General features: G+C 37.3%; 1 protein-coding gene across 1 annotated transcript; it reads left to right on the top strand.

The window, feature by feature from the left end:
- Positions 1-6,585: 6,585 nt before the first annotated feature.
- LOC122478964 (olfactory receptor 2AJ1-like) lies at positions 6,586-7,554 on the top strand. The gene has a single exon (XM_043572815.1). It carries the CDS (start codon positions 6,586-6,588, stop codon positions 7,552-7,554), a length of 969 nt encoding a protein of 322 aa, XP_043428750.1.
- The last annotated feature ends 19,364 nt before the right edge of the window (positions 7,555-26,918 follow it).

Genomic DNA, 26,918 nt, shown 5'->3' with positions numbered 1-26,918 from the left:
TGTAAGGAACCAGAAAAGATCCTGAAAAACTAATATTTAAAAAGATGAGCAACGGGGCACCTGAGTGGCTCAGTTGGTTAAGAATCTGACTTCAGCTCAGATCATGATCTCACAGTCCGTGATTTCAAGCACCATGTCAGGCTCTGTGCTGACAGCTCAGAACCTGGAGCCTACTTCGGATTCTGTGTCTCCTTCTTTCTCTGCTCCTCCCCCGCTCATGCTCTGTCTCTCCCTTTCTCTCAAAAATAAACATTAAAAAAATAAAATAAAATAAAAATAAAATCAATGCAGGAGGCATCATAGTTCCTGACTCCAGTGTGTATTACAAAGCTATAATTATCAACAGTATTTTACTAGCACAAAAACAGACACGTAAATCAGGAGAACAAAATAGAAAACTCAGAAGTGGACTCACAACTATGTGGTCAACTAATCTTCAACAAAGGAGGAAAGAATACTCAATGGGAAAAAATACAGTCTATTCAATAAATAGGGTTGCAGAAAATGGACTGAAACATGCAGAAGAATGAAACTGGGCCACTTTCTTACACCATTTACAAAAATGAATTCAAAATGGATGAATGACCTAAATGTGAGCAAGAAACTATCAAAATCCTTGAGGAGAACACAGGCAGCTGCCTCTTTGATTTCAGCTGCAGGAACTTCTTATTAGACATGTCTCCAAAGTCAAGGGAAACAAAAGCAAAAATTAACTATTGGGACTTTATCAAGTTAAAAAGATTCTGCAAAGTGAAGGAAACAATCAACAAAATTAAAAGACAACCTACAGAATGCGAGCAGATATTTGCAAATGACAATGTCAGATAAAGGACTAGTATCCAAAATTATAAACAACATATCAAACTCAACACCCAAAAGTAAATAATCCAGTTAAGTAAGGGGATTAAGATATTAACAGACATTTCTCCAAAGAGGACATACAAATGGCTAACAGAAACATGAAAAAATACTCAACATCACTCATCATCATGGAAATACAAATCAAAACCACAATGAGATACAACTTACACCTCTAAAACTGGCTAAAATTGACAACTCATGAAACAACAGACTTTGGTGAGGATGTGGAGAAAGGGAACTTTCTTACACTGTTGGTGAGAATGCAAACTGGTGCAGCCATTCTGAACACTTTGAAGTTTTCTCAAAAAGTTATAAATAAACTACCAATTACCCAGCAATTGCACTACTAGGCATTTAGTCAAGGGATAAAAAAATTATTCAAAGAGGCACATGCACCCCGATGTTTATAGCTTCACTATCAACACTAGTGAAATTATAGAATGAGCCCAAATGCCCATTGACTGATAAATTCATGAAGAACATGTGGTATTGATATACAATGAAATATTACTCAGCCATCCAGAAGAATGAAATCTTGCCTTTTGTGACAACATGGATGGAACCAGAATATATTACGCTAAGTGAAATAAGTCAGAGAAAGACAAATACCGTATGATTTTACTCATATGTGGAATTTGGCAAAAAAAAAAGAAAAAAAGAATATCAGGGAATAGTAGTAAAATTAAAATAAGATAAAAACAGAGAAGAAGGCAAACTGTAAGAGACTCTTAACTGCAGTGAAGAAACTGCAGGCTGCTGGAGTGTGGGGGAGTTGGGCTAAGTGGGTGATGGATATTAAGGATGTCACTTCTTGTGATAAGCACTAGGTATTATATGTAAGTGATGAATCACTAAATTATAAATGTTAAACTACCTTAAATTTAAATAAAACATTACAAAGTTAAAACAAAAAACAAATAAATAATGTAAAATATATGAATGTGTGTGCATGAATGCTCATATTTCCAATTTTTTTCTTTCCATGGATAATGGTAATTACACAAAACATGTTAAATATATATTGCATATTTTGGTGCCTTTGTTTATAAAGAATAGTTTTAAGGGTTAATGTGATATAACAGCTGTTTTTAGGTCACATTCTTAAAAGTTTTTAACAATTTGGACTCCTACCAGTGGTTTATGAGAATGTACATTTCCCTGAACCTTGATGAGGACTGGATAAAGATCATGAAATAAGGGCATAATCTGTGAAGCCTTCATATACACAGTAAAGTGAATTGGCTTAAATAGAGTTTTAACATTGAACCTTAGTATCATCAACTCAATCATTAATATAGTAAATATTCAGATAACAATCCATTTAGATATATGTAGCCTAAACTACAGAATATAAGTTAAAATGAGGACAGGACCTAGAAATACCTCATTGAGCTATACATTTCCCTTATAATTTCCATTAGCCCTTAGTCTCCATTGTTTGGTTTGAAAAGTTTTTTGTTAAATACATTGTACATTCAGCTTTCAGAAAAGACCCTGCTCCAGCCTCTCTCTGTATTTTGCTGCAGTGATGAGTCCAGGGATGACTTAGAGGAGAGGCAGAGCTAAGTTAAAATATTTGAGAGATTTGTGGTGGCCTAAGTTAGAGAGTCATCTTGTGAATGGTGGCTATTTTTCTTCAGAGTATAATTGTTAAGATTCAAACCGGATGATACAATTTTATGCAATTAAAGTCTGGGGACAGAATGTTTCCAGGACATTCCCTCTTGAGGTCTTCAATTAGCAAAGGATCTGGATTATGTCCTATATGACCTGTTTCTGACAAGAGCCCTTAACTTATAGTCACTCCTCCTGTTAACTACAGAATTTGAGGCAACCTGACCTGAGAAGATAAAATGCGTCTCTATCTACCCACACCCTCAATCAAGTCTTAGTCTTAGTTCTGACACGTGAAAAGAGAACCAAATGCTTCTCACCCAGTGTGCAGCACTGAAGAAACATGGGAGTCCATGTGGTAATCACAAAAGAGAGTGATGGAAATTGTGAGGTAGCTTACTTTAATACTTACTCTGGCATAAGATACGAGAAGACTTGTCTACAGTTTTCCTGTATTTCTGGAAAAATCATATTAACACTGTAACAGGTGATTTGTATTAGTGATGATAAACGTGGGCTATTAAATATATGTTTGTATTATGTTATGTGTATTAACTCTGATGGGTAAAGCAGGTGGCCAAATCATATTGAAAACGTAGAGACAAGAGCATAGCTCTATAGGTGGTCATGCACAATACCCATGTCATTCATGTTCTGTATAAGAGTGTTTAGATTTATTCTAATGGTGTTTAGATTTATTTTATTTTTTTTATCTCTAGGACAATTTGTCCTCATAAGTTAGATAATAGAGACAATTAAATCTATCCTGGATATAAAATCTTATATTAATGATGGTGATTAAAATCATGGACTCCAGAGCCCAATAGAATTGGGTTAAAATTTCAGTCCCATGAGCTGTATACTCAGAAGTCTTGTGCAAAGAGTTAATATTTCTATACTTTGAATTTGAAATCTGTAAACTGGATGTAGCAAGGGCACCCATCTCTGAGGGTTATCATTAGGATTGAACACAGTACAGTATGTGAAGAGCTGAGTAAACTGCATGGCATAACTAGTATTCAAAAAACTAAGCTCATGACTTATTTTCTCTAATCAACAAAATATGTATTGACACAGTGGATCTGTATACCATCCTTCTACATTTTCCCAACTCACGATTTTGGCTGGTTTGGCACATTGATATGAAATCATTAAAAATAGAATCCATTAAAAATTATAACCTATATAATACATTAATATTTCAACATAAATAAAAGTAGATAATCATCATGCAATCCAACATGGTTTTAAAAAGTTGACTAGTCGGACACCTCAGTGGCTCAGTTGGTTAATCGTGTGACTTTGACTCAGGTCATGATATCATGGTTTGTTAGCTTGAGCCCTTCATTGAGCTATGTGTTGTCAGCACAGAGCTCACTTTGGATTCTCTGTCTCCCTCTACTCTGCCCCTCCCCCGCTCATGCTCTCTCTCCCTCTCTCAAAAATAATACATAAATTTGGGGTGCCTGGGTGGCGCAGTTAAGTGTCCGGCTTCAGCCAGGTCACGATCTCGCGGTCCGTGAGTTCGAGCCCCGCGTCGGGCTCTGGGCTGATGGCTCAGAGCCTGGAGCCTGTTTCCGATTCTGTGTCTCCCTCTCTCTCTGCCCCTCCCCTGTTCATGCTCTGTCTCTCTCTGTACCAAAAATAAATAAACGTTGAAAAAAAATTTTTTTAAATAATAATAATAATACATAAATAAATAAATAAATAAAACGTTTTTTAAAGGTTGATGAATCATCATACCAGACAGTTCCTTACAGTTTATACTGTCTAGTCTAACTGTTCTCTTCTGATAGAAAACATGTGGAAAATCATGCTAAATCCAAAGCCATCTGATTGATCTTTCTGTTTCTCTCTCATTTAAGGTAGGGAGAAGTGAAAGACAAGTATTCCCCCAGTCAATGAACTGTTTTGAAACCAGAAAGAGAGATGGAGTTGTTATCACGGATAACGCATCTGCCTTAGAGTAATCAGGACTGCTTTGAAACTTAACACAGGCAAAGATGATCTCTAAAGAGGTAATAACTGGAAAGCCAACAGCCACCCAGGGTGTGGAGTGCCTAATCCCTCTCCATTATGCTGAGTCCTTGGGAGAAAGGCTACAATACATGCCCATATCTCATGAAGGTTGCTGGATACCATAACAAATACCTATTCATTGTCAAGTGGGCCAAAAGGTGCCAAGACATGTTGTTTATTTAATCCAAGACAGATGGTACAACAAAGATTTGCTTTCTTCTACATTTTTAATATGACCCTCTCAAGCACCTAGAAGAAACCACAGTATCCTGATAGTATCCTTATCACCTTTGTTTTAAATTCTAATTCAATTTTGTTACTTATATCTATATTGATTAAATCCCTGACCATGACATCTACTTTCTATTTTTTATTTTTTTTCTTTTAGATTGAATTTCTCCATCTCCATCTCCATCTCCATCTCCATTTCCGTCCTTTTGTCAAAACAATCTTCCAGTTGATTGTAGACTTTCAGATTCTCCAATTGATTTCTTTCATCTCCAGAATGTTTTGATAACTATCTAGCTGTATTCCATGGATGAGACAGCTTAGGGATCCCTCTACTCCTCTGCCTTCTTAACTTCTCAACATTATTTTTAATTGTACCTACAGTTACAGGTGAAACTGCAAGAAATAGTGGAATCATTGATTGACTATGCACATATGTACATACCTGTGACTGCTAGGGACCTTAGGGTATATTTTGCCATTTATGCAAATTAGACTTAAATTATACTTAATAAAGACATTTAACACTATTGACCAGATAATGTTCTAGAGCCTCTATGATTATTAATTATTTTAATTTGCATATCACACAGAAAGATGATTCAATTAGACCAATGCCATTAGGCAGGTAAATATGGTGATTTGGTAAAGCTGCTTCAAATTCTGGTACTGATCCTCTAGAGGCTGTGCTTTCTACTGATCTACAATACTACCTCTGCATCTACAGTTTATAAGACCAGTCAAACCTTTTCTAAAGAAGATATACTACTTTTTAAAATGAATCACTTTCTTGTGGTGCCTGGCTGGCTCAGTCAGTTAAGATTCAAACTCTTGATTTTGGCTCAGGTCATGATCTCATGTTTTGTGAGGTTGAGTCCTGTATTGGACTCTGCACTCACTGTGTGTAGCCTGCTTGGGATTCTCTATCTTTCTCTGTCTCTCTCCCTGCCTCTTCCCCATGGATGCACTTTCTATTAAAATATATAAACATTTTTAAATAACAAAATAATAAAGTAAATCACTTCTTATAAGATGGTCCTTGACAATCTCCTTCATCATAATCTTGTGTCCTCCTTTTTTACATAATAATCTAGTCCCTTAAATTACCTTGATGACAGATTCAAACTTCCTGCAGAGTAGGAAATCTTCCGTGAAACTACCAAAAACTATATTTGTGAGTTCTCCTCTTAAATACTGGTTTCATGATTAAATGTTCTGTTCTAGTTTACTTGACCTAAGAAATGCTTGAATTAGGATTATATCAAGGAGGACTTGGGCAAAAGTGAAAATTCCATATGTGGGAGAGAAAATTTAAACACAGACAACACTCAGTTCTGAAAATGTTTTTCTGTCCTCAGGCTATCAAGGTCTCTTCTTCCCATTTTTTATGAGAATCTTCTTCGTTTTCTATGAAGTTTCCCATGACCGAGTGAAAATGTTGACTTTTCTAAATCTAAAATGATCATAGATCTTCTGTTGAAGTTATATCTGCACAGCACCTCAAGATGGTGAATTATTAAATACTTTAAGAAATGTACAAGATACATTTTCATCAAATTGATTGGCCTTTAGTTGATAGAACATTAAGTGTACTTGTATTCTTATTTGGTTACTATTAGTGATTACCATTTGTAATAGCAGATACAGTGTACAAATCATTGATTATTAAATAATTCATGAGTGGTAGTTAATGAAAACTTTATATATTGAGAAGTTAATACTAAGGAGATCACAACAAGGAAAGAATTCAGCATGAACATATTCAGAGGAGACCTGGGAGTAAGAAAAGTAGACCAGATGTGCAATAACACATCAAATGGAACAGTGTTCTTACCATTGTGTTCTGAGCCATGATGTTCGGCCATGGAGAAAAACAATAAGACTGTCACCACAGATTTTATTCTTTTGGGGCTCTGGCCTGAGGTCAGTCACCTTGTGATCCTTATCTTCCTCATTCTTCTGGTCTATCTTATGGCTGTGATAGGCAATGCTGTTCTCATTCTCCTCATCTGGCTGGATTCTCGACTCCACTGTCCTATGTACTTCCTGCTCAGTCAGCTTTCCCTTATTGATGTGGCTCTGATCTCAACTACTGTCCCCAAAATGGCCACAAATTTCTTCTCAGGGAAGAGAACCATATCACAGATTGGTTGTGGATCCCAGATCTTATTCAGCTTAACCTTGGGAATTTCTGAGTGCCTTCTGCTTACCCTCATGTCCTATGACCGCTACATTGCCATCTGCAATCCACTGCGTTATTCAGTCATGATGAGCCATACCATTTGTAAACAGATGGTCATTGGGTCCTGGGTCGGAGGGGCAATAACTTCACTGGTTCATACAGCCTATGTCATGCACTTACCCATCTGTCATCCTCGAGAGATCCCACACTTCTTGTGTGAGGTCATGGCACTCCTGAAGCTCACTTGTGAGGACATTTCAGCCTATGTAAATTCAGTGGTGGTCTCAAGCTTTCTGGTGGTCCTCATCCCTCTGAGTCTTATCCTGGCTTCCTATATCCGTATATTCCTTGCTGTTGTCCACATGAATTCCCCTGAAGGCAAGAACAAGGCCTTGGCCACATGCTTCTCTCATCTCTGTGTGGTCAGCCTTTACTTTGGTCCTGCTGTATTAGTCTACATGAGGCCAGGATCCTTTAAGACCCCCAAAATAAACCAGTCCCTCTTTATGTTTAATGCTATTCTTACCCCTATGCTTAACCCTCTCATCTATAGCCTGAGAAACAAGGATGTAATAGCAGCTATGAAGAGTATAGTCATTAGTAGATGCTTCCTGAAAAAGGTGAAAAACCACCGAGCTTGCTACACCTAATTATAACCATATGTTAACATATTTCTCTGAATTGTCTTTAAGATCCTTTAGGACTTGACAAATTCAGCATGGGAATCATGGATATATGAGAGGTCATTTGTTCCAACACCCTTATTGTGTGAAAATAAAAACAAAACTTAAAATAACTTATTGATGTCCTTACAACACCACCCAAAGATTCAGTTCTTCCAACAGGAAATCCTGAAACTACACTGCTTTTCTAAATAACACAGAGCATCATTCTTTCTCATATATGCCCAAGTAATTAAAGTACTCATTTCATTAAACATACTTCTGAATAAGAAGGTGTGCGATGCTCCTAGGAACAGTGACAGAATTCACAAATTCAGGGTTGGATGAGGAAGCATAATTTCTAACAGCAGTACTCAACTGTTATGGAATTAAAATAATTTAATCTTCCTTGAATTACCAAAGCAGATATCAGATTGGCAAAAGCTCATACACCTGCAACCCAGTAGTCAGCATTTTGTTTCATGAGGAACAAAATATAAACATGCCTCCTTTATCTTGGTCTCAACAAATTTTCAGTTTTCATTGTATTCTGACTTTGTACCCATTTTACAATGCAAACAGCACAAGAGGGCAGAACCTGACAATTTGAGAAATTGGAATAAAATGATATTACTTACTTTGTAACATTTATGAGAGGGGTAGAATTAATGTATGTAAATTGGTTAGAACAGTGGAGGCAACAAGAAAGTCTTTTGTTTTGCTTTTAAAGTTTTTAATGTTTATTTATTTTTTGAGAGACAGAGCATGAGCAGAGGATGGTCAGGGAGAGAGGGAGTCATGGAATCTGATGCAGGCTCCAGGCTCTGAGCTATCAGCACAGAGCCTGATGTGGGGCTCAAATCTACAAACCACAAGATCGTGACCTGAGCTGAAGTTGGAGGATTAACCAGCTGAGCCATCCAGGGGCCCCAAAGTTTTATGTTACACACATCCATGCATCTGAAAGCCAGAAAACTCATTTAACACTCAGTACGAAAGCCAGTGAACTAAGCTTTTTCTAAGAGCTTTCTCCTATGCATGTTAATTAAGGCTTTATTTTATAGGTGACAAAGATGTACCATATTTGTTTCAAGTTGGATGCGAAGTAGCTGAGTGTTAAAAGCAGCCTTTGGTCAAAGATGAGAACAAAGAACAAAACAAAACAAGACAAATCTTTCTTCTAGTATATAAAATCAATTTAAAATTTTATTCAAGAAAAATATGTGACTTTGCTACTTTAATAATAAAAAAAAATAAAACCCAAATTTTTTAAAGTTGCAATTATTGGGGCACCTGGGTTGAGTGTCCAACTGTTGATTTCAGCTCAGGTCATCATCCTGGGGTTGTGGAATTTAGCACTGCATTAGGCCTCCATGCTGAGTGTGGAAACTGCTTAAGATTTTCTCTCTTTCTCTCTCTCTTTCTCTTTTTCTCTCCCTCTCTCTCCTTCTTCCCCTCTCCCCACCCCTAGTCCCTATGCTCTTTAAATACATACATACATACATTAAATAAATAAATAAATAAATAAACGTTGTAATTATTAAAAAGAATTTTAAAAATTAAACACTATCAGCCTCTGGCTCCCTCCTATAATCCCTGTATGGAAAATTTGTGATATTAAATATATGCACACTTTTAGTGAGGTCAGTGAAGAACAGGGCAGTTGTGGTTTTCTTTAGTCAGTGTAGTACATAGCAGCCATTTTCCTCACTTTCTAATGGGTATCACCTGAACCAAAGTTTTGTTACTCTAGTTTATAATACAGATATATTTTCATAAATTATAGATTTTCATAAATTTGTGGAGTATTTTTGGGGGGCAGTTAATTGTTTTGGTTTTAAGAATTTTCTATGCTTAAGGAGAATGCTTTCTTTGTATTTTAAGAAGCACAGTTAACTTTGTTGCCCTCACTTGTTATTCCTAATATTTTTGCACATGGCAGCAAACAGGCACAGTCAGCTAAGTCTTCTAGTATATTCTAGAGTGACGTGGAATTACATCCTACTTCATTGGCAACTACTAGAGTGGCAGGAGTTCCTGAGGGTAGGAGCTCTAAGGCCAAAATAATTGCAACCACCTATAAAGAAAGACAGAAAACTGGAATAAGTACTCCATCAGAAGCACAAGTGTTAAGATTTCCCAAAGATATAATATAGGCAAAATACCAGCATTATGAATTAATAACAAAAATTAAAATGAATCAAGTGAACATATTATGACAAAGATACTAGTTTAAGTGAAAACACAATATAGTAAAATTAGCAGTAGTATAAATGCAGGTAAAAACTAAATTTTTGACCTGAAGGAATTCTGCCCCAAGTTCCTAGAAAGAACAAAGAAGTAGGAAAAAATGAACAGATACAGAAGCAAAATCGATAAAGTGTCTAGCCAGATATGAGAATTCTGGAAAGAAAAAAAAATGGAAAACATGATCTGTGTTATATCCACAAATTCTAGCAAACTAAATTCAATAGCACATTAAGAAGATTACACATCGTGGGGCGCCTGGATGGCTCAGACGGTTAAGCGTCCGACTTCAGCTCAGGTCATGATCTCACAGTCTGTGAGTTTGAGCCCTGTGTTGGGCTCTGTGCTGACATCTCAGAGCCTAGAGCCTGCTTCAGATTCTCCCTCTCTTTCTGCCCCTCCCCACTCATGCTCTGTATCTCTCTCTGTCAAAAATAAATAAAAACATTTAAAAAAAAGATTACACATCGTGATCAAGTGAGAGTTATTCCTGAACATAAGGATGGTTCAACATATAAATATCAATCAATGTGAAACACCACAGAATAAAGAAGGAGGGATTACATGAATACCTACCTCAGTGAATACACCAAAAAAAAAAAATTGACAGAATTTTACACTTTCATGATAAAACCGCTCAATAAACTACGAATAGAAGGAAATGACCTCAATGTAATAAATGCCTTATATAAAAATCCAAGCATGAAACATCATACTCAATGGTGAAAGACTAAGTTTTTTCTCTAAGATTATGAACAAGACAGTGATGCTCACTCTCAACTATTCACCTTCAACATAGTATTGGAAATTTTAGACAGAGCTATTAGTCAAGAAAAATAAACAAACTACTTCCAAACTGGAAAAAAAAACATGTAAAATTATCTCTGTAGATGACATGAGCTTATACATAAACAAGCAAACTTATATACTTTTAAAGTTTTATTTAAATTCCAGTTAACATACAATATAATATTAGTTTCAGGTGTCTAATAAAGTGATTCAACACTTCCATACAAGACCTGGTGTTCATCACAAATGCTGTCCTTAATGCCTATCACATACTTAATCCATCTCACATCCATTACCCCATAGTTAATTATAGAGAACAAACTGATAATTTGTTAGAACTGGTAGCTCTAAGAGTCTAAACACTAAAGATTTTTTTTAAGTTTTACAAAAAAATAATTTAAATTCATCAGATTTTCATTATACAAAATCAGTTCACTAACAATAAGAGACATAGAAAGGACATTAAGAAAGCAATTATATTTACAATGGCCATAAAAAATATAAAATACTTAAGAATAAACCTATCCAAGCAAGTGAAAATTACAAATTTATTGAAAATTAGAAACAATTACTCAAAGAAATTAAAGACACACATAAATGAAAACAACAATACCCTGTGTAGACTTAATGTTGTTAAGATATCAAGACCACCCAGAATGACCTATAGATTCAATGCAGTTCTGATCAATACTATCCAAAGTGATCTACAGATTCAATGCAATCCTTCTCAGAATCTCAAAAGCATTTTTAAGATATTTAAAGATGTATCTTAGAATTCACATACAATTCTAAGGGACATTGAATAGTCAAATCAATCTTTGAAAAGAACAAATTTAAATTACTCAAGATGGGGGCGCCTGGGTGGCGCAGTCGGTTAAGCGTCCGACTTCAGCCAGGTCACGATCTCGCGGTCCGGGAGTTCGAGCCCCACGTCAGGCTCCGGGCTGATGGCTCGGAGCCTGGAGCCAGTTTCCGATTCTGTGTCTCCCTCTCTCTCTGCCCCTCCCCCGTTCATGCTCTGTCTCTCTCTGTCCCAAAAATAAATAAACGTTGAAAAAAAATTAAAAAAAAAATTACTCAAGATGTATTACAAAGTCACAGATATAAATAAAAAAAAGGTACTATTGGAATAACAGACACATAGGCAAGACTTAAGACTTAAGTGAAAGACTTAACTGAAAGGCCAAAAATGTTAAAAATCCTAGAAGAAAACACAGGGAAGTCTTTGTGACATTGCATTTGACAACAACATGAGAATGTAACACCAAAAGTATAAGCAACATAAGGAAAATAGAAAATGGGGCTATATAAACTTACACCTTTTTGTGCCTCCAAAGATACAATGGACTGAGTGAGAAGACAACCTACATAATGGGAGAAAGTATTTGCAAATCATATATCTGATAAAATGTTACAATCCAAATATATAAGTAACTTATAACAATGTAAAATAACCCAATTAAAATGAATACAAAGCTTGAATAGGCCATTATCCAAATATGATACACCAATGACTAATGGGACTATGAAAAGATGCTCAGCTTATCATTAGAGAAATGAAAATCAAAGCCAGAGTGATTCATCACTTCACAATATTTTAAATTTTACTATTAAAAACAAAAATTTGAAAATAACAAGTGTTGGTGAGGATGTGGAGCAATTTGAAATTTTGTGCACTCTGGTGCAATTGTAAAAAGGTGCAACTGCTGAGGAAAATAGTATTGTGATTCCTCTCTCTCCCTCTCTCTCTCTCTCTCTATATATATATATGCTAGATGATCCAACAGTCCCACTTCTGGTTATGTATTCAAAAGAACTGAAGAATGATGTCACCAAGATGACTTCTTAATTTCCCTCCCCCCGTGAACACACTGAATATACATCTATGCATTGATCAATTTCCTTTGAGAGGTGTCCAATAACTCGTTGATTGACTCTTATACATCAGGGGAAAATATCCAAATCAAAACAGGTATTAAAGGTTGAGACACAATTATCCCATTAACCTCACCCAAGGAACATTGCCTTACAATCAGGAGGGAACTTTCAACATGAAGATTCTTCCTTGTGGTGCTGGGTGGCTCAGTCGGTTGAGCTTCTGACTTTGGCTCAGGTCATGATCTCATGGCCCATGACTTTGAACCCTGTGTCGGGCTCTGTTTTGACAGCCTGCAGCCTGCTTCAGATTCTGTGTCTCCCTCTTTCTCTGCCCCTCCCCCACTCATGCTTTCCCTCTCTCTCTCTGTCAAAAATAAATAAACATTAAAAAAATAAAAAAAAAATCTTCCTAAGGAGAGATTGGTCTGGAGCACACATTTAGCGCTCCAATTTTTGAAACTGCCACGTAGGGATGGAAATAGCTTAGCTCTAATATTCATGGGACTTGCAATCTCAAGTCTCACCAAACACTAGCAAACAAAGAGTTGTTAAATGAGCATGAAAGTACTCCCCCTGGATATAACTACAGGTAAGTGGAGAGGGAGCTGGCAAAAATGCCTATCTCACAGTTTATCTCTAGAAAGTCTTTGTATGCTTTCCCAGGTACTGTCTAAAGGTAGAGCTTCTAGAACAGCTAAGGGCTCATAGTTATCCTCCTGGGAGTTCTCCCCCCGACACACACACACACACACACACACACACACATAAAACAAAACAAAATAAAACAAAACAAAAACAAAACAAAACAACAATAACAAAAAAACACTGGACAATTTCCCTGAATTTCCTCTCTCGGTCACCTCAGCAATAAAACCTATTCTCTAGCTTCTATCTGGAAGGAGCTCATCTGGACATCTAGCATCCCAAATTTTGTTGCTGCCAAACAAGGAAAAACCCTCAAATCATGTAGGTCTGGGAGCTGACATGACTTGGATTTCACAAGTCCTCCAGGACTACATAAAACAAACACAGTTTTATTTGAGGGAACAACCATTCCTGGAGGCTATTCTTTCTGGCTCAGCTCAGATTTGGTAGGCAAACAACAACAACAACAACAACAACAAAAAGAAAACAAACAAACAACAACAACAAAACTCCCAGTTTCTCCGGGGGGGGGGGGGGGGGCTCTATACAATGTATCTAATGTTCTCACCTCCCATGGCTTTCTGAATGTCAGAATTGTAAATCAAGTGTGTTGGGGAGCTGAAGAGCCAGATAATTAGTACTCCCCTGGGAGCCTAAATAGACATATTGTTATTTTCCATGTGTCTGGGACAACCAAACAGTAGTTTGGTATAAGTCTTGGTAAAACCTCCTCCACTGGGAGCCACTAACAACAAATATGACCGGTTTAAAAATCACAAAGTTTAGGGGCGCCTGGGTGGCTCAGTCAGTTAAGCGTCCGACTTCGGCTCAGGTCACGATCTCGCGGTATGTGAGTTCGAGCCCCGCGTCGGGCTCTGTGCTGACTGCTCAGAGCCTGGAGCCTGTTTCAGATTCTGTGTCTCCCTCTCTCTCTGACCCTCCCCCGTTCATGCTCTGTCTCTCTCTGTCTCAAAAATAAATAAACGTTAAAAAAAAATTAAAAAAAAATAAATAAATGTTAAAAAAATAATAAAAAAAATAAAAATCACAAAGTTTAGTCCAAAGACCCCACTAGAAAGGAGAGTTACAGACCAATCTCCCTGATGAATCTGGATTCAAAAATTTTAAGCAAGATACTAGAAAACTGGATCCAACAATACATTAAAATAATTATTCAGCATCACTAAGTGGGATTTATTCCTAGGATACAGTGGTTGTTCAGTATCCAAAATCAATCAACATGATACATCACATTAATGAATGAAAGTATAAGAACCTTATAATCTTTTCGATAGATGAAAAAAAACATACAACAAAATACAGCATCTATTCTTGATAAAAACCCTCAAGAAAGTAGGTATAGAAGGATCATACCTCAAGATAGTAAAAGCCACATATGAAAGACCTACAGTTAATATCATCCTCAGTGGGGAAAAATGGAGAGCTTTCCCTGTAAGGTCAGGAACACGACTGGGATGTCCACTCTCACCACTCTTGTTCAACATAGTCCTGGAAGTCCTAGCCTCAGAAATCAGACGACAAACGTAAATAGGAGGCATCCAAATCACCAAGGAGGAAGTCAGACATTCATTCTTTGCAGATGACAGGATACTCTAGGTGAAAAACCTGAAAAACTCCACCAAAAAAAAAAGGTAGAACTTATACATGAATTCAGCAAAGTCAACATAAAGAAATTAGTTGTATTTCTCTATACTCATAATGAAACAGTAGAAAGAGAAATAAAGGAATCAGTCCCATTTAAAATTGCACCAAAAACCATAAGATACCTAGGAATAAACCTAACCAAAGAGGGGAAAAGTCTATACACTGAAAACTATAGAAAGCTATGAAATAAATTGTTTTGTTTTGTTTTTTCTCCACTCAAATAGTCACCCATAAAATTTCTAGCAGGGCTAGTTTAGTGGTCACAAATTCCTTTAGTGTTGTAGACTGTGAGTCTGGGGTTCTCTCTGGTCCAGCAAGAGAGCAGACACAGAATTAAAATGGAAGAAAGGCTAATGTCCAGGAGGAGACAAGAGCCCCGACTAAGGGTCCTTGATCCGTTTTTATTAACACCAGAAGGTTTACAAGCATAATGAATGTGCACAAAGAGATAATGAAATGTGAACATTAGTTCATGTGTGTGAGATAAAGGGAGTTTCGAAGGTTTGCGGTGTTAGGGGTTTGGATCAATACAAAACAAAATCCTGTCACTGTGCAGATGGTTATTTACAGCAGGTGCAAGGCACCGTGTCTGTTTATCTTAGCTTGCCTAGGGGATAAGACAAATAGAGAATGATATCTCAGGGTCAACAAGGCACCTTTCTTTTGATAATTAGCTCCACTCCTGGCAACTTCACCCTACTGTGGTCTATAGCCCTGTTTACCTATGTACCTATTCTGGTCCATCCCTCCTGTGAAAGCAGCTTTCTGCTATTGTGCTATGTTGGGGCGCTTCCACACTGATTATCTAATCTTGGATGCTTTCATCCTGTGCCTTACTATTCCTCTATGCCTTTTTTCTTAAATTGGGATACTGTTGCCATATTTACCTAATCTTAGATGTTTTTGTCCTGTGGCCTCCTATTCCTCTATGCCTTCATTCTATACTCAGGGTGCTTCCACTTTCTTTACCTAATCTTGGACGCTTTCATCCTAAGCCTTGTTAACTCATTGGTGCAAGCTCAGGAAATTCCTAAGCTTATTCCCCACAACTTTAGTTTTTTTGGGGAAACTCTTTATCTCTCCTTCTATTATGAATGGCAGCAGTACTGAGTAAAGTACTCTTGGTTGCATATTTTTCTCAATTAGCACTATGAATATATCATGCCACTTCCTTCTGACCTACCAAGTTTCTGTGGACAGAGAAACTGATAACTTATTTGTCTTCCCTTGTAGGTTCATGACTTTGTTTTCCCCTTGCTGCTTTCATGATTCTTTCCTTGTCTGTGTATTTTGTGATTTTGACTATGATATCTTGTGATGATTGTTTGTTTCTGTTGAATTTATGAGAGTTTTCTTGGATTCTTGGATTTTGATGTCTGTGTCTTTCCCATATTAGAGAAGTTTTCAGCTACAATTTGTTTTAATAAGCCTTCTGCCCATTTTCTTCTCTCTTTCATCTTCTGGGACTCCTATGATACAAATGTTATTCCTCTTAATAAGTTGCGGAGTTCTTTAAATCTTGTATCATGATCTCTTGCCTTTGTTTACCTCTTTTATTTAGCTTTATTGTTTTCCATAATCTTTTCCCTCTATATCACTGATTCCTTGTTCTGCTTCCATCTTGCTTGTCATGGCATCCATTCGAGCTTGCATCTTAGTTATAACATTTTTAATTTGCCCTGACTAGATTTTAGCTCTTTTACCTCTGTATTTTCAGGAAGGGATTTAAGATGGCAGAGTAATGGGCACCCTGAGATTGTCTCATCTCTAAAACACAGCTAGATCAGTATGAAACCATTTTGAACTCTTAAGAAGTTGATCTGAGGATTAATGCAACAATGTGCATAATTTGAGATAAAGACCTTGCCCAGTGCCTGGTGCATACAGGTGAATTGGGGGAGAGAAAAACCACAGTGGACAGAGGGTAGAGAGCCATTTTCATGGAGATAGGACAGAGACAGAAAGAGGAAAGGTGAGAGAGTGCACTCATCAGGGTCATGCAAGAAAAGCACTCCCCCTAAAAGAGCTGGAGAGAAAAAGAGAGAGAAAGACTGAAAACTGTCTCAGGAGACTGGACAAGAAATCTGTTCCTCAAAACCATTGATGAGGAAAAAGGAGAGGGTTTTAATACTGCTAGGTTTCTGTAAAAAGTGGAGCACAGAGTCTGAAATTTTGAGCTCAGTCTCTGGAGGAACTCTGGCGAGGAAGCAGGGTGAATCCCCAGGATAAGGAAGCAAAGACTGAAAGGCCCATGTGCCACAGAAGAAGTGGTTCCCCTGTTTGGAATGCATTTGGAAGAGATGATATGGTTACTCTGTGGGCAAAAGTCCTGGTGAACCTCGGAGAGCTGTTACATTTATGGATATTGGAAAAAAGATGCCAGCTGAGTGCAGTAAATCTAGACATTCTGTGTGTTGTTATCTATCATCAACTCTGAGCCTTTTATATTGTACAAACATGTGAACATCTGGGACAAATCAGTACCCAGTCATTGATCAGCAAGACCTTCTTTCCAGAAGATCAGCGTGGGTCCAAGCTGTGGGGAGTCTCTTAAATGTGGGATTTTTAGACACAGCTACACCTGAGACAAAACTCTGGGAAGAGGTGCTACCTGGCGGACAGACAGCTTGGACAAACAAACAAGGGAAAGGTGGGAGCAGATGGATGCCTGAATCAAAGAGTGATTGATCCGTGTCTATGGGGGTGCAAAATTCTTGTACAGGGGACTAGAGAGGAGGGGAAATCAATTTTGTCTGTAACACACCAATACTGATTGATCCCAGTGAGCTAAGCAGCACCACCATGTGGAGAACAGAGTGGTTATACTAAGCTCCACCCACCTGAGCTTTCCAGGAACATTCCCCAAAAGACCAGCACAAATACCTACCAACCTCTTTGGGTGGAATGATTTACAGACCATAGGGTGTTGAAAAGTTTCAGTTCTAAGGGAAAATTGATCTAGTTTCCTTGGGCTTTCATTTTATTTGCTTGTTGATTTTTTCTTCATTTTCTTTGCTTCTGTTTTTGATTATGTTGTTTTCTTTTTCTTTCTTTTGATTTTCTTCCATGGATTCAGAAAGAACAAAAATGTTTTAGTTATACTATATTTTCTTTTACTCTATTTTATTATTTTAATTATTTTTTCGTATTTTTAAACTTTTTAAAACTTTTATATTCTTTATTTTATCTCTTCTATAAAGATTCTCTTTTTAATATTTATTTTTGAGAGAGAGAGAGAGGAGAGAGAGAGAGAGAATCCAAAGCAAGCACCAGGCTCTGAGCTGTTAGCACAGAGCCTGATGTGGGGCTCAAAGTCACAACCCCAAGATCATGACCTGAGCCGAAGTTAAGAATTTGACTTAGCCACACAGGTACCCAAGATTCATTCAATAAGCAGAATAAAACACACCTTCTTATTTATTTATTTATTTATTTATTTATTTAAATATGAAATTTATTGTCAAATTTGTTTCCATACAACACCCAGTGCTCATTCCAACAGGTGCCGTCCTCAATGCCCATCACTCACTTTTCCCTCCCTCCTACCCCCCCATCAACCTCAATTTATTCTCAGTTTTAAAAAGTCTCTTATAGGGGTGCCTGGGTGGCTCGGTCTGTTGAGCATCTGACTTCAGCTCAGGTCATGATCTCACGGTCTGTGGGTTCAAGCCCCGCGTTGGGCTCTGTGCTGACAGCTCAGAGCCTGGAGCCTGTTTCAGATTCTGTGTCTCCCTCTCTCTGTGACCCTCCCCCGTTCATGCTCTGTCTCTCTCTGTCTCAAAAATAAACGTTAAAAAAATTTTTAAAAATAAAAAGTCTCTTATGGTTTTGCTGCCTCCCTCTGTAACTTTTTTCCCCATCCCATCCCCCATGGTCTTCTGTTAAGTTTCTCAAGATCCACATAAGAGTGAAAACATATGGTATCTGTCTTTCTCTCTGTGATGTATTTCACTTAGCATAACACTTTCTAGTTCCATCCACATTGCTACAAAAGGCCATATTTAATTCCTTCTCATTGCCAAGTAGTATTCCATTGTGTATACAAACCACAATTTCTTTATCAGTCCATCAGTTGATGGACACTTAGGCTCTTTCCATAATTTGGCTGTTATTGAAAGTGCTGCTATAACATTGAGGTACAAGTGCTCCTATGCATCAGCACTCCTGTATCCCTTGGGTAGATTCCTAGCAGTGCTATTGCTGGGTCATAGGCTAGATCTATTTTTAATTTTTTTGAGGAACCTCCACACTGTTTTCCAGAGCGGCTGTACCAGTTTGCATTCCCACCAACAGTGAAAGAGGGTTCCCATTTCTCCACATCCTCGCCAGCATCTATAGTCTCCTCATTTGTTCATTTTAGCCACTCTGACTGGCGTGAGGTGATATCTCAGTGTGGTTTTGATTTGTATTTCCCTGATGAGGAGTGACACTGCTCATCTTTTCATGTGCCTGTGGCCATCTGGATGTCTTCTTTAGAGAAGTGTCTATTCGTGACTACTGCCCATTTCTTCACTGGATTATTTGTTTTTGGGTGTGGAGTTTGGTGATTTCTTTATAGGTTTTGGAAACAGGCCATAGGTCTGATATATCAGTTGCAAATATCTTTTCCCATTCTTTTGGTTGCCTTTTAGTTTTGTTGATTGTTTCCTTTGCAGTGAAGAAGCTTTTTATTTTGATGAGGTCCCAATAGTTCATTTTTGCTTTTAAATTCCTTGCTTTTGGAGATGTGTTGAGTAAGACATTGCTGCTGCTGAGGTTTGAGACGATTTTTTTCCTGCTTCCCCCTCTAAGGTTTTGACGTTTTCCTGTCTCACATTCAGATCCTTTATAAATTTTGAGTTTACTTTTGTGAATGGTGTAGGAAAGTGGTCTAGTTTCATTCTTCTGCATGTTGGTGTCCAGTTCTCACAGCACCATTTGTTAAAGAGATTGTCTTTTTTCCATTGGATATCTGTCTTACTTTGTCAAAGATTAGTTGTCCATACTTTTGTGCCAATACCATGCTGTCTTGATAATTACAGCTTTGTAGTAGAGGCTAAAGTCTGCAATTGTGATGCCTCACACTTTGGTCTTCTTCAATATTACTTTGGCTATTCGGGGTCTTTTACGGTTCCATCCAAATTTTAGGATTGCTTCTTCTACCTTTGGCTGGTGCAATTTTGTTTCGGATTGTATTGAATGTGTAGATAGCTTTGGGTATTATTGACATCTTAACAATATTTATTCTTCCAATCAATGAGCACTGAAAGTTTTTCATTTTCTTTGTATCTTCTTCAATTTCATTCATAAACTTTCTATAGTTTTCAGCATATAGATTTTTTACGTCTTTGGTTAGGTTTATTCCTAGGTACTTTATGATTCTTGGTGCCATTGTGAATGGCATCGGTTTCTTTATTTGTCTTTCTGTTGCTTTATTATTAGTGTATATGAATGAAACTGATTTCTGTACATTGATTTTGTATCCTGTGACTCTGCTGAATTCATGTATCAGTTCTAGCACACTTTGGTGGAGTCTATCTGGTTTTCCATGTGTAGTGTCATGTGATCTGCAAAAAGTGAAAGCTTGACTTCATCTTTGCCAATTTTGATGCCTTTGATTTCCTTTTGTTGTCTGATTGCTGATTCTAGCACTTCCAACACTATGGTAAACAACAGCAGTGAGAGTGGACATTCCTGTAGTGTACCTGATCTCAGGGGGGAAGCTCTCAGTTTTTCCCCATTGAGGATGATATTAGCTGTGGGCTTTTCATAAATGGATTTTATGATGTTTAAGTATGTTCCTTCTATCCTGACTTTCTCAAAGGTTTTTATTAAGAAAGGATGCTGAATTTCGTCAAATGTTTTTTCTGCATTCATAGACAGGATCCTATGGCTCTTATCTTTTCTTTTATTAATGTGATGTATCACATTGATTGATTTTGAATGTTGAACCATCCCTGCAGCCCAGGAATGAATCCCACATGATCATCATGAATAATTCCTTTTTTATGTTGTTTAATTTGATTTGCTAGTATCTTGTAGAGAATTTTTGCATTTATATCCATCAGCGATATTGACCTGTTGTTCTCTTTTTTTTTTTTTTTGCTGGATCTCTGGTTTAGGAATCAAAGTAATGGTGGCTTCATAGAATGAGTCTGGAAGTTTTCCTTCCCTTTATATTTTTTGGAACAGCTTGAGAAGGATAGGTATTATCTCTGCTTTAAATGTCTGGTAGAATTCCCCAGGGAAGCCTTCTGGTCCTGGACTCTTATTTGTTGGGAGATTTTTGAAAATTGATTCAATTCCTTCACTGGTTATTGGCCTCTTTAAGTTTTCTATTTCTTCCTGTTTGATTTTTGGAAGCGTGTGGGTGCTTAGGAATTTGTCCATTTCTTCCAGGTTGTCCAGTTTGTTGGCATATAATTTTTCATAGTATTCCCTGATAATTGCTTGTATTCTGAGGGATTGGTTGTAATATTCCCATGTTAATTCATGATTTTATCTATTTGGGTCATCTCCCTTTTCTTTTTGAGAAGCCTGGCTAGAGGTTTATCAATTTTGTTTATGTATTCAAAAAACCAACTCTTGCTTTCATTAATTTGCTCTAAAAATTTTTAGATTCTATATTGTTTACTTCTGCTCTGATATTTATTATTTCTCTTCTTTTGTTTGGTTTGCAGTCTCTTTGCTGTTTTGCTTCTATTTCCTCTAGGTGTGCTGTTACGTTTTGTACTTGGGATTTTTCTTGTTTCTTGAGATAGGCCTGGATTACAATGTATTTTCCTTTAGGGACTGCCTTCACTGCATCCCAAAGCGTTTGGATTGTTGTATTTTCATTTTAATTTGTTTCCCTATATTTTTTAAATTTCTTCTCTAATTGTCTGGTTGACCCATTCATTCTTTACTAGGGTATTCTTTAACCTCCATGCTTTTGGAGGTTTTCCAGACTTTTTCCTGTGGTTGATTTCAAGTTTCATAGCATTGTGATCTGGAAGTGTGAATGGTATGATATAAATTCTTTTATACTTATTAAGGGCTGTTCTGTGACCCAGTATGTGATCTATCATGGAGAAGGTTCCATGTGCACTCAAGAAGAAAGTATATTCTTTTACTTTGGGATGCAGAGTTCTAAATACATCTGTCAAGTCCATCTGACCCAATGTATCATTCTGGCCCGTGTTTCTTTATTAATCCTGTGTCTAGATAATCTATCTATTGCTGTAAGTGGAGTATTAAAGTCCCCTGCAATTACCACATTCTTGTCAATAAGGTTGCTTATGTTTGTGATTAATTATTTCATATGTGTGGAGGCTCCTGTATTCATCACATAGACATTTATAATTGTTAGCTCTTCCTGATGGACAGTCCCTGTAATTATTCTATAATGTCTTTCTTCATATCTTGTTAAAGTCTTTAATTTAAAGTCTAGTTTGCCTGATATAAGTATGGCTACTCCATCTTTCTTTTGACTTCCAGTAGCATGATAGATAGTTCTCCATCCCCTCAGTTTCAATCTGAAGGTGTTCTAAGGTTTGAAATGAGTCTCTTTTAGATAGCAAATAGATGGGTCTTGTCTTTTTATCCATTCAGATACCCTATGTCTTTTGGTTGAAACATTAAATCTATTTACATTCAGTGTTATTATTGAAAGATTTGGGTTTGGAGTCATTGTGTTGTCTGTAGATTTCATGCTTGTAGTGATGTCTCTGGCACTTTGTGGTCCTTGCCACATTTCACTCACAGAATCCCCCTATGATCTCTTGTAGGGCTGGTTTAGTGGTGATGAATTCCTTCAGTTTTTGTGCTTTGGGAGAACCTTTATCTCTCCATCTATTCTGAATGACAGACTTGCTGGATAAAGGATTATCAGCTGCATATTTTTTTTTCTGTTTATCACATGGAAGATTTCCTGCCATTCCTTTCTGGCCTGCCAAGTTTCAGTAGATAGGTCTGCCACTACTCTTATGTGTCTACTTTGGTAAGTTAGAGCCTGCTTATCCCTAGATGCTTTCAGAATTTTCTCTTTGGCCTTGTATTTTGCCAGTTTTCCTATGGTATGTTTTGCAGAATATTGATTCAATTACATCTGAAGGGAGTTTTCTGTGCCTCTTGGATTTCAACATCTGTTTTCTTCCCCAGATCAGGGAAGGTCTCAGCTATGATTTGTTCAGGTACACCTTCAGCCCCTTTCTCTCTCTTTCTCTCTCTTTTTGGAATTCCTATAATAAAGATATTGTTCCGTTTGATTGCATCCCAGTTCACTAATTCTCCTCTCATACTACTTGATTTTTTATCTCTCTTTTTCTCAGCTTCCTCTTTTTCCATAATTTTATCTTCTAATTCACCTGTTCTCTCCTCTGCCTCTTCAATCCATGCTATGTCTGTGTCCATTTTATTTTGCACCTCGTTTATAGCATTTTTTAGCTCCTCATGACTATTTCTTAGTCCCTTGATCTCTGTAGCAATGGATTCTCTACTGCCCTGTATGCTTTTCTCAAGCCCATCAATTAATTTTATGACTATTACTCTAAATTATTTTTCCATTATATTGCTTAAATTGGTTCTGATCAATTCATTAGCTGTCCTAATTTCTGGAATTTCTTTTGAGGAGAATTCTTCCATTTATCATTTTGGGTAGTCCCTACAGTAGCTCCGAACTGAAGGGCACTTCTGTGCTGTCTGGAGTAACTTGTGTTGGTGGTCGGGGTCACAGTGAGACCTGATGTCTGTCCCCAGCCCACCACTGGGGCCACAGTCATATCGGTGTATACCTTATCTTCCTCTCTCCCAGAGGCAGGACTCTCTGTGGAGTGGTGTGGCTCCTGTCTGGGGTACTTGCTCACTGCCAGGCTTGAAAACACACCTTACTTTATTTATTTTTTTTTTGTTAGAGCTTCCTTTATTTTTTTGTTTTTTTTTAATTTTTATTATATTTTATTATTGTTTCTTCTTCCAAAACGACAAGATTGAGGAATTCACCCCAAAAGGAAGAACCAGAAGAAATGATAATCAAGGACTTAATCAACATAGATATAATTAAAATGTCTGAACTAGAATTTAAAACCACAATTATAAGAATAATAGCTTGGGTTGAAAAAAAGCTTAGAAAACAATAGGAATCCCTTTCTGCAGAGAATTCTTTAGATTATCAGAAAAAAAGAATTAAAGGTGAAGTAAAGAGAGTAAATATAGAAGGGGTAAGGTCACAGATGGAAAAAATATATATATATATAGTGCCATTTCTAGGTTCTGGTTACTAATTCCTATCCTATGATTTCAACATCTTTATGAATTAAGGAAATTATGTTTTCAGTTCCCCCATAAAGTGGTTCATGCTATGCTGTCAATTACTATATTTTATAGACCTGCTTCATATACATGTGTTTGAAGGTCTCCATTATCTTTCAGTTGAAACTAGTAGGGAGACAGCATAGAGAAAGGAAATGAGACATTGGGCACAGACTTCATTCTCCTGGGATTCTTCCCTGGAATGAGACATACTGACCTCCTTGTCTCTGTTGTCCTCCTCATCTATACTTTTGCTATCACAGGAAACACTGTTTTGATCCGCCTCATCTTGTCAGATCCCCACTTCCACACATCCATGTATTTACTGATTTGACAACTCACTCATTGACCCGGTTTTCATCTTTAACATATTTCCAAAAATATTGGTCATCTTTTTCTTAGGTAAAAGAAAAGTACCACTGATCAACTCTGGGACCCAGGTCCTCTTCACCATGACTCTTGGGATTACTAAGTGCCTACTCTTGAGTCTCATGGATTATGATTCGATGTGGCCACCAGCAATCCATTCAGATACCCAGTTATACCTGTCTACAGGTCTTCCAGAATATGGTCTTTGGGACCTGGGTGGGAGGGACTCTGGCATCCTTGGTCTGTGCAGTTTATGCCATGAACTTTCTTTTCTTTAGCCCCTGAGAACTCCACCTGTTCTTCTGTGAGGTATTGTTGAGACGTCTTTGACATCTTGAAACTGTTTTGTGAGGACATCTCAGCCTATGAGAAAGCGATAGTAGTGATCCATATTGTTGTGGTTCTTCTTCCCAAAAGCTTTACCCTGACCTCCATCATCCTCATCTTCCTGCACGTCTTGCAAATAAACCCCTGTGAATGCAGGATCAAGGCCCTGACTACTTGCTCCTTCCATATGATGGTGCTTATCATTTACTTAGGTCCATGCATGCTGATATAAATGAGGCCTTGATCTTCCCACACCTTCATCCTGAACCACGTTGTCTTTATGTTTGACACCATCCTCACTCCTATACTTAACCCCCTCATCTGCAGTCTAAAAAAGTGGGAAGTTGTGGGCACAATGATGAAGGTGTTTGAAGAGTGCCCCATCAAAACAGGTTTCCATGCTTCAATGAGTGGACAGAAAACTTCATGGTTCAAATAATCCTAAGAGGCCACAGGGTCTGAGGAGACAATGGGACTCTGTGTCCCCATTTCCTCTCTTCAAATCTTGCAATCCTCTTATCTTTGTCTCATGTTAATATCAATTTTAAGTAACAAAACAAAACGAATTATCTAAGCAGAGAGGAAAACAAACACTTCTAAGAGGTGTAAATCACAACTAGTTTTCTGTGTGATTTTGAGCTTTCACCTAATTCCCTCATCTTTCTTCATGTCCGTTTGAATGGAAGAGCCCTCTTCCTTATTTTAGATGTAGTGAAAAATATAAGAAAATTATAGTGCCCTTGTGAAGAAAATGCAGAGGTTTATTTGCTATCACTGTCCCATTAGATTTCATTTGTAACAAATTTCCAAATTCCCATTAATTCTTGGGTTTTGAGCCAATGAAGAAAGAAAAAGTAAACATTTCTAAATAGTCATAACTTTTGACAATCTGGTAACACAGTAAACAGGGTCCATTAATCCCTCAAGTATCATGAATACCTTTATTCCCTTCTTCTTTTCTTTCTGTAATTGCTAGTAATAATTGTGTAACCATGTAACAGCTCTGGTCTCTTGGTTCATTATGATTGTGGATAAATCAGTGTGTTTTTTTCTGTGTAAACATACCCATTTCCCTGGTCAGAAGTTCCTCACTCATCAGTGGCCTCCCACAACCTATGGGGTATGTGATAGCAAGGCCTTGTATGACATCTGTCAATCTACCACCAATTCCACCATCAACTGGAGCTGCAGATATGCTCAGCAGCTTTTAGCATCTGCAGATGTCATTTTGTCTCCAAACTCTCCACCTTGACATAAGCATTACTTATGCTTAGACAGTAATATTCCACCTCACCCCACTCTCCCCACTCTCTGCCTGAGTTCCTTTCCTTCAGATCTCAATTCAATACATCTCACTTAATGTAACCTCCCCAGCTCCCTACCAGGTTGATTTGGTAAAAGCAGATCTCCTTCCAGGACTGATGTCTCCTTCTGTATATCCTATATCTTGCAAAATACTCACAATTTATAATTGATGATTGGATTCATTACTGAACTTGATTGTCAGAGCCAGTCTTTGTTGCTCTTTCCAGATTCCCCTCTTACCCTTTGTCATGTTAGCTTTTCTTCTTCTTAATAGCTTCTTATATAGGGGAGCCTGGGTGGCTCAGTTGGTTAAGCGTCCAACCTGGGTACGCTCAGGTCATGATCTCACAGTTTGTGAATTCTAGCCTCACGTCAGGCTCTATGGTGACAGCTCAGAGCTTGGACCCTGTTCTAGATACTGTATCCCTTTCTCACTGCCCCTCCCATGCTCACACTCTGTCTCTCTCGAAAATAAATAAGCATTTACTTTTTTAAATTTAAAAAACTTCTTATTTAAATTATCAATAAGAGGAATCTAAATTCTGTTTTACTCATTGAAAAACTAAATAAAATAAAATAAAAATTTGTTCTTCCTATAAGTTATTTTAAAAGCAAGATCGCAATATATTTTTTTTGCATATTTTAAGCAAAGCAGTTGAAATGTTTTGCACTAACAAAAATAATTATAAAAGTGCTTTCTTTCGTTGTTCTCACACAAAAAAATGGATCTTTCTCCTCCAGGGTCAAAGATCTCTGTTCCAAATAGCAATAACATTAAAAACCCAAAATAAAAATTATTGTTTAATTTAGAATTTCTAGAAATGAAGTAACACCTTGTTAGCTGCTAATGCTGAACATGC

The sequence above is a fragment of the Prionailurus bengalensis genome, chromosome A1, assembly GCF_016509475.1.
Source record: "Prionailurus bengalensis isolate Pbe53 chromosome A1, Fcat_Pben_1.1_paternal_pri, whole genome shotgun sequence".
In the NCBI taxonomy this organism is placed as follows: domain Eukaryota; kingdom Metazoa; phylum Chordata; class Mammalia; order Carnivora; family Felidae; genus Prionailurus; species Prionailurus bengalensis.
Note: the sequence above shows the minus strand (reverse complement) of the source record. Positions and strands in the feature narration are given on the sequence as shown.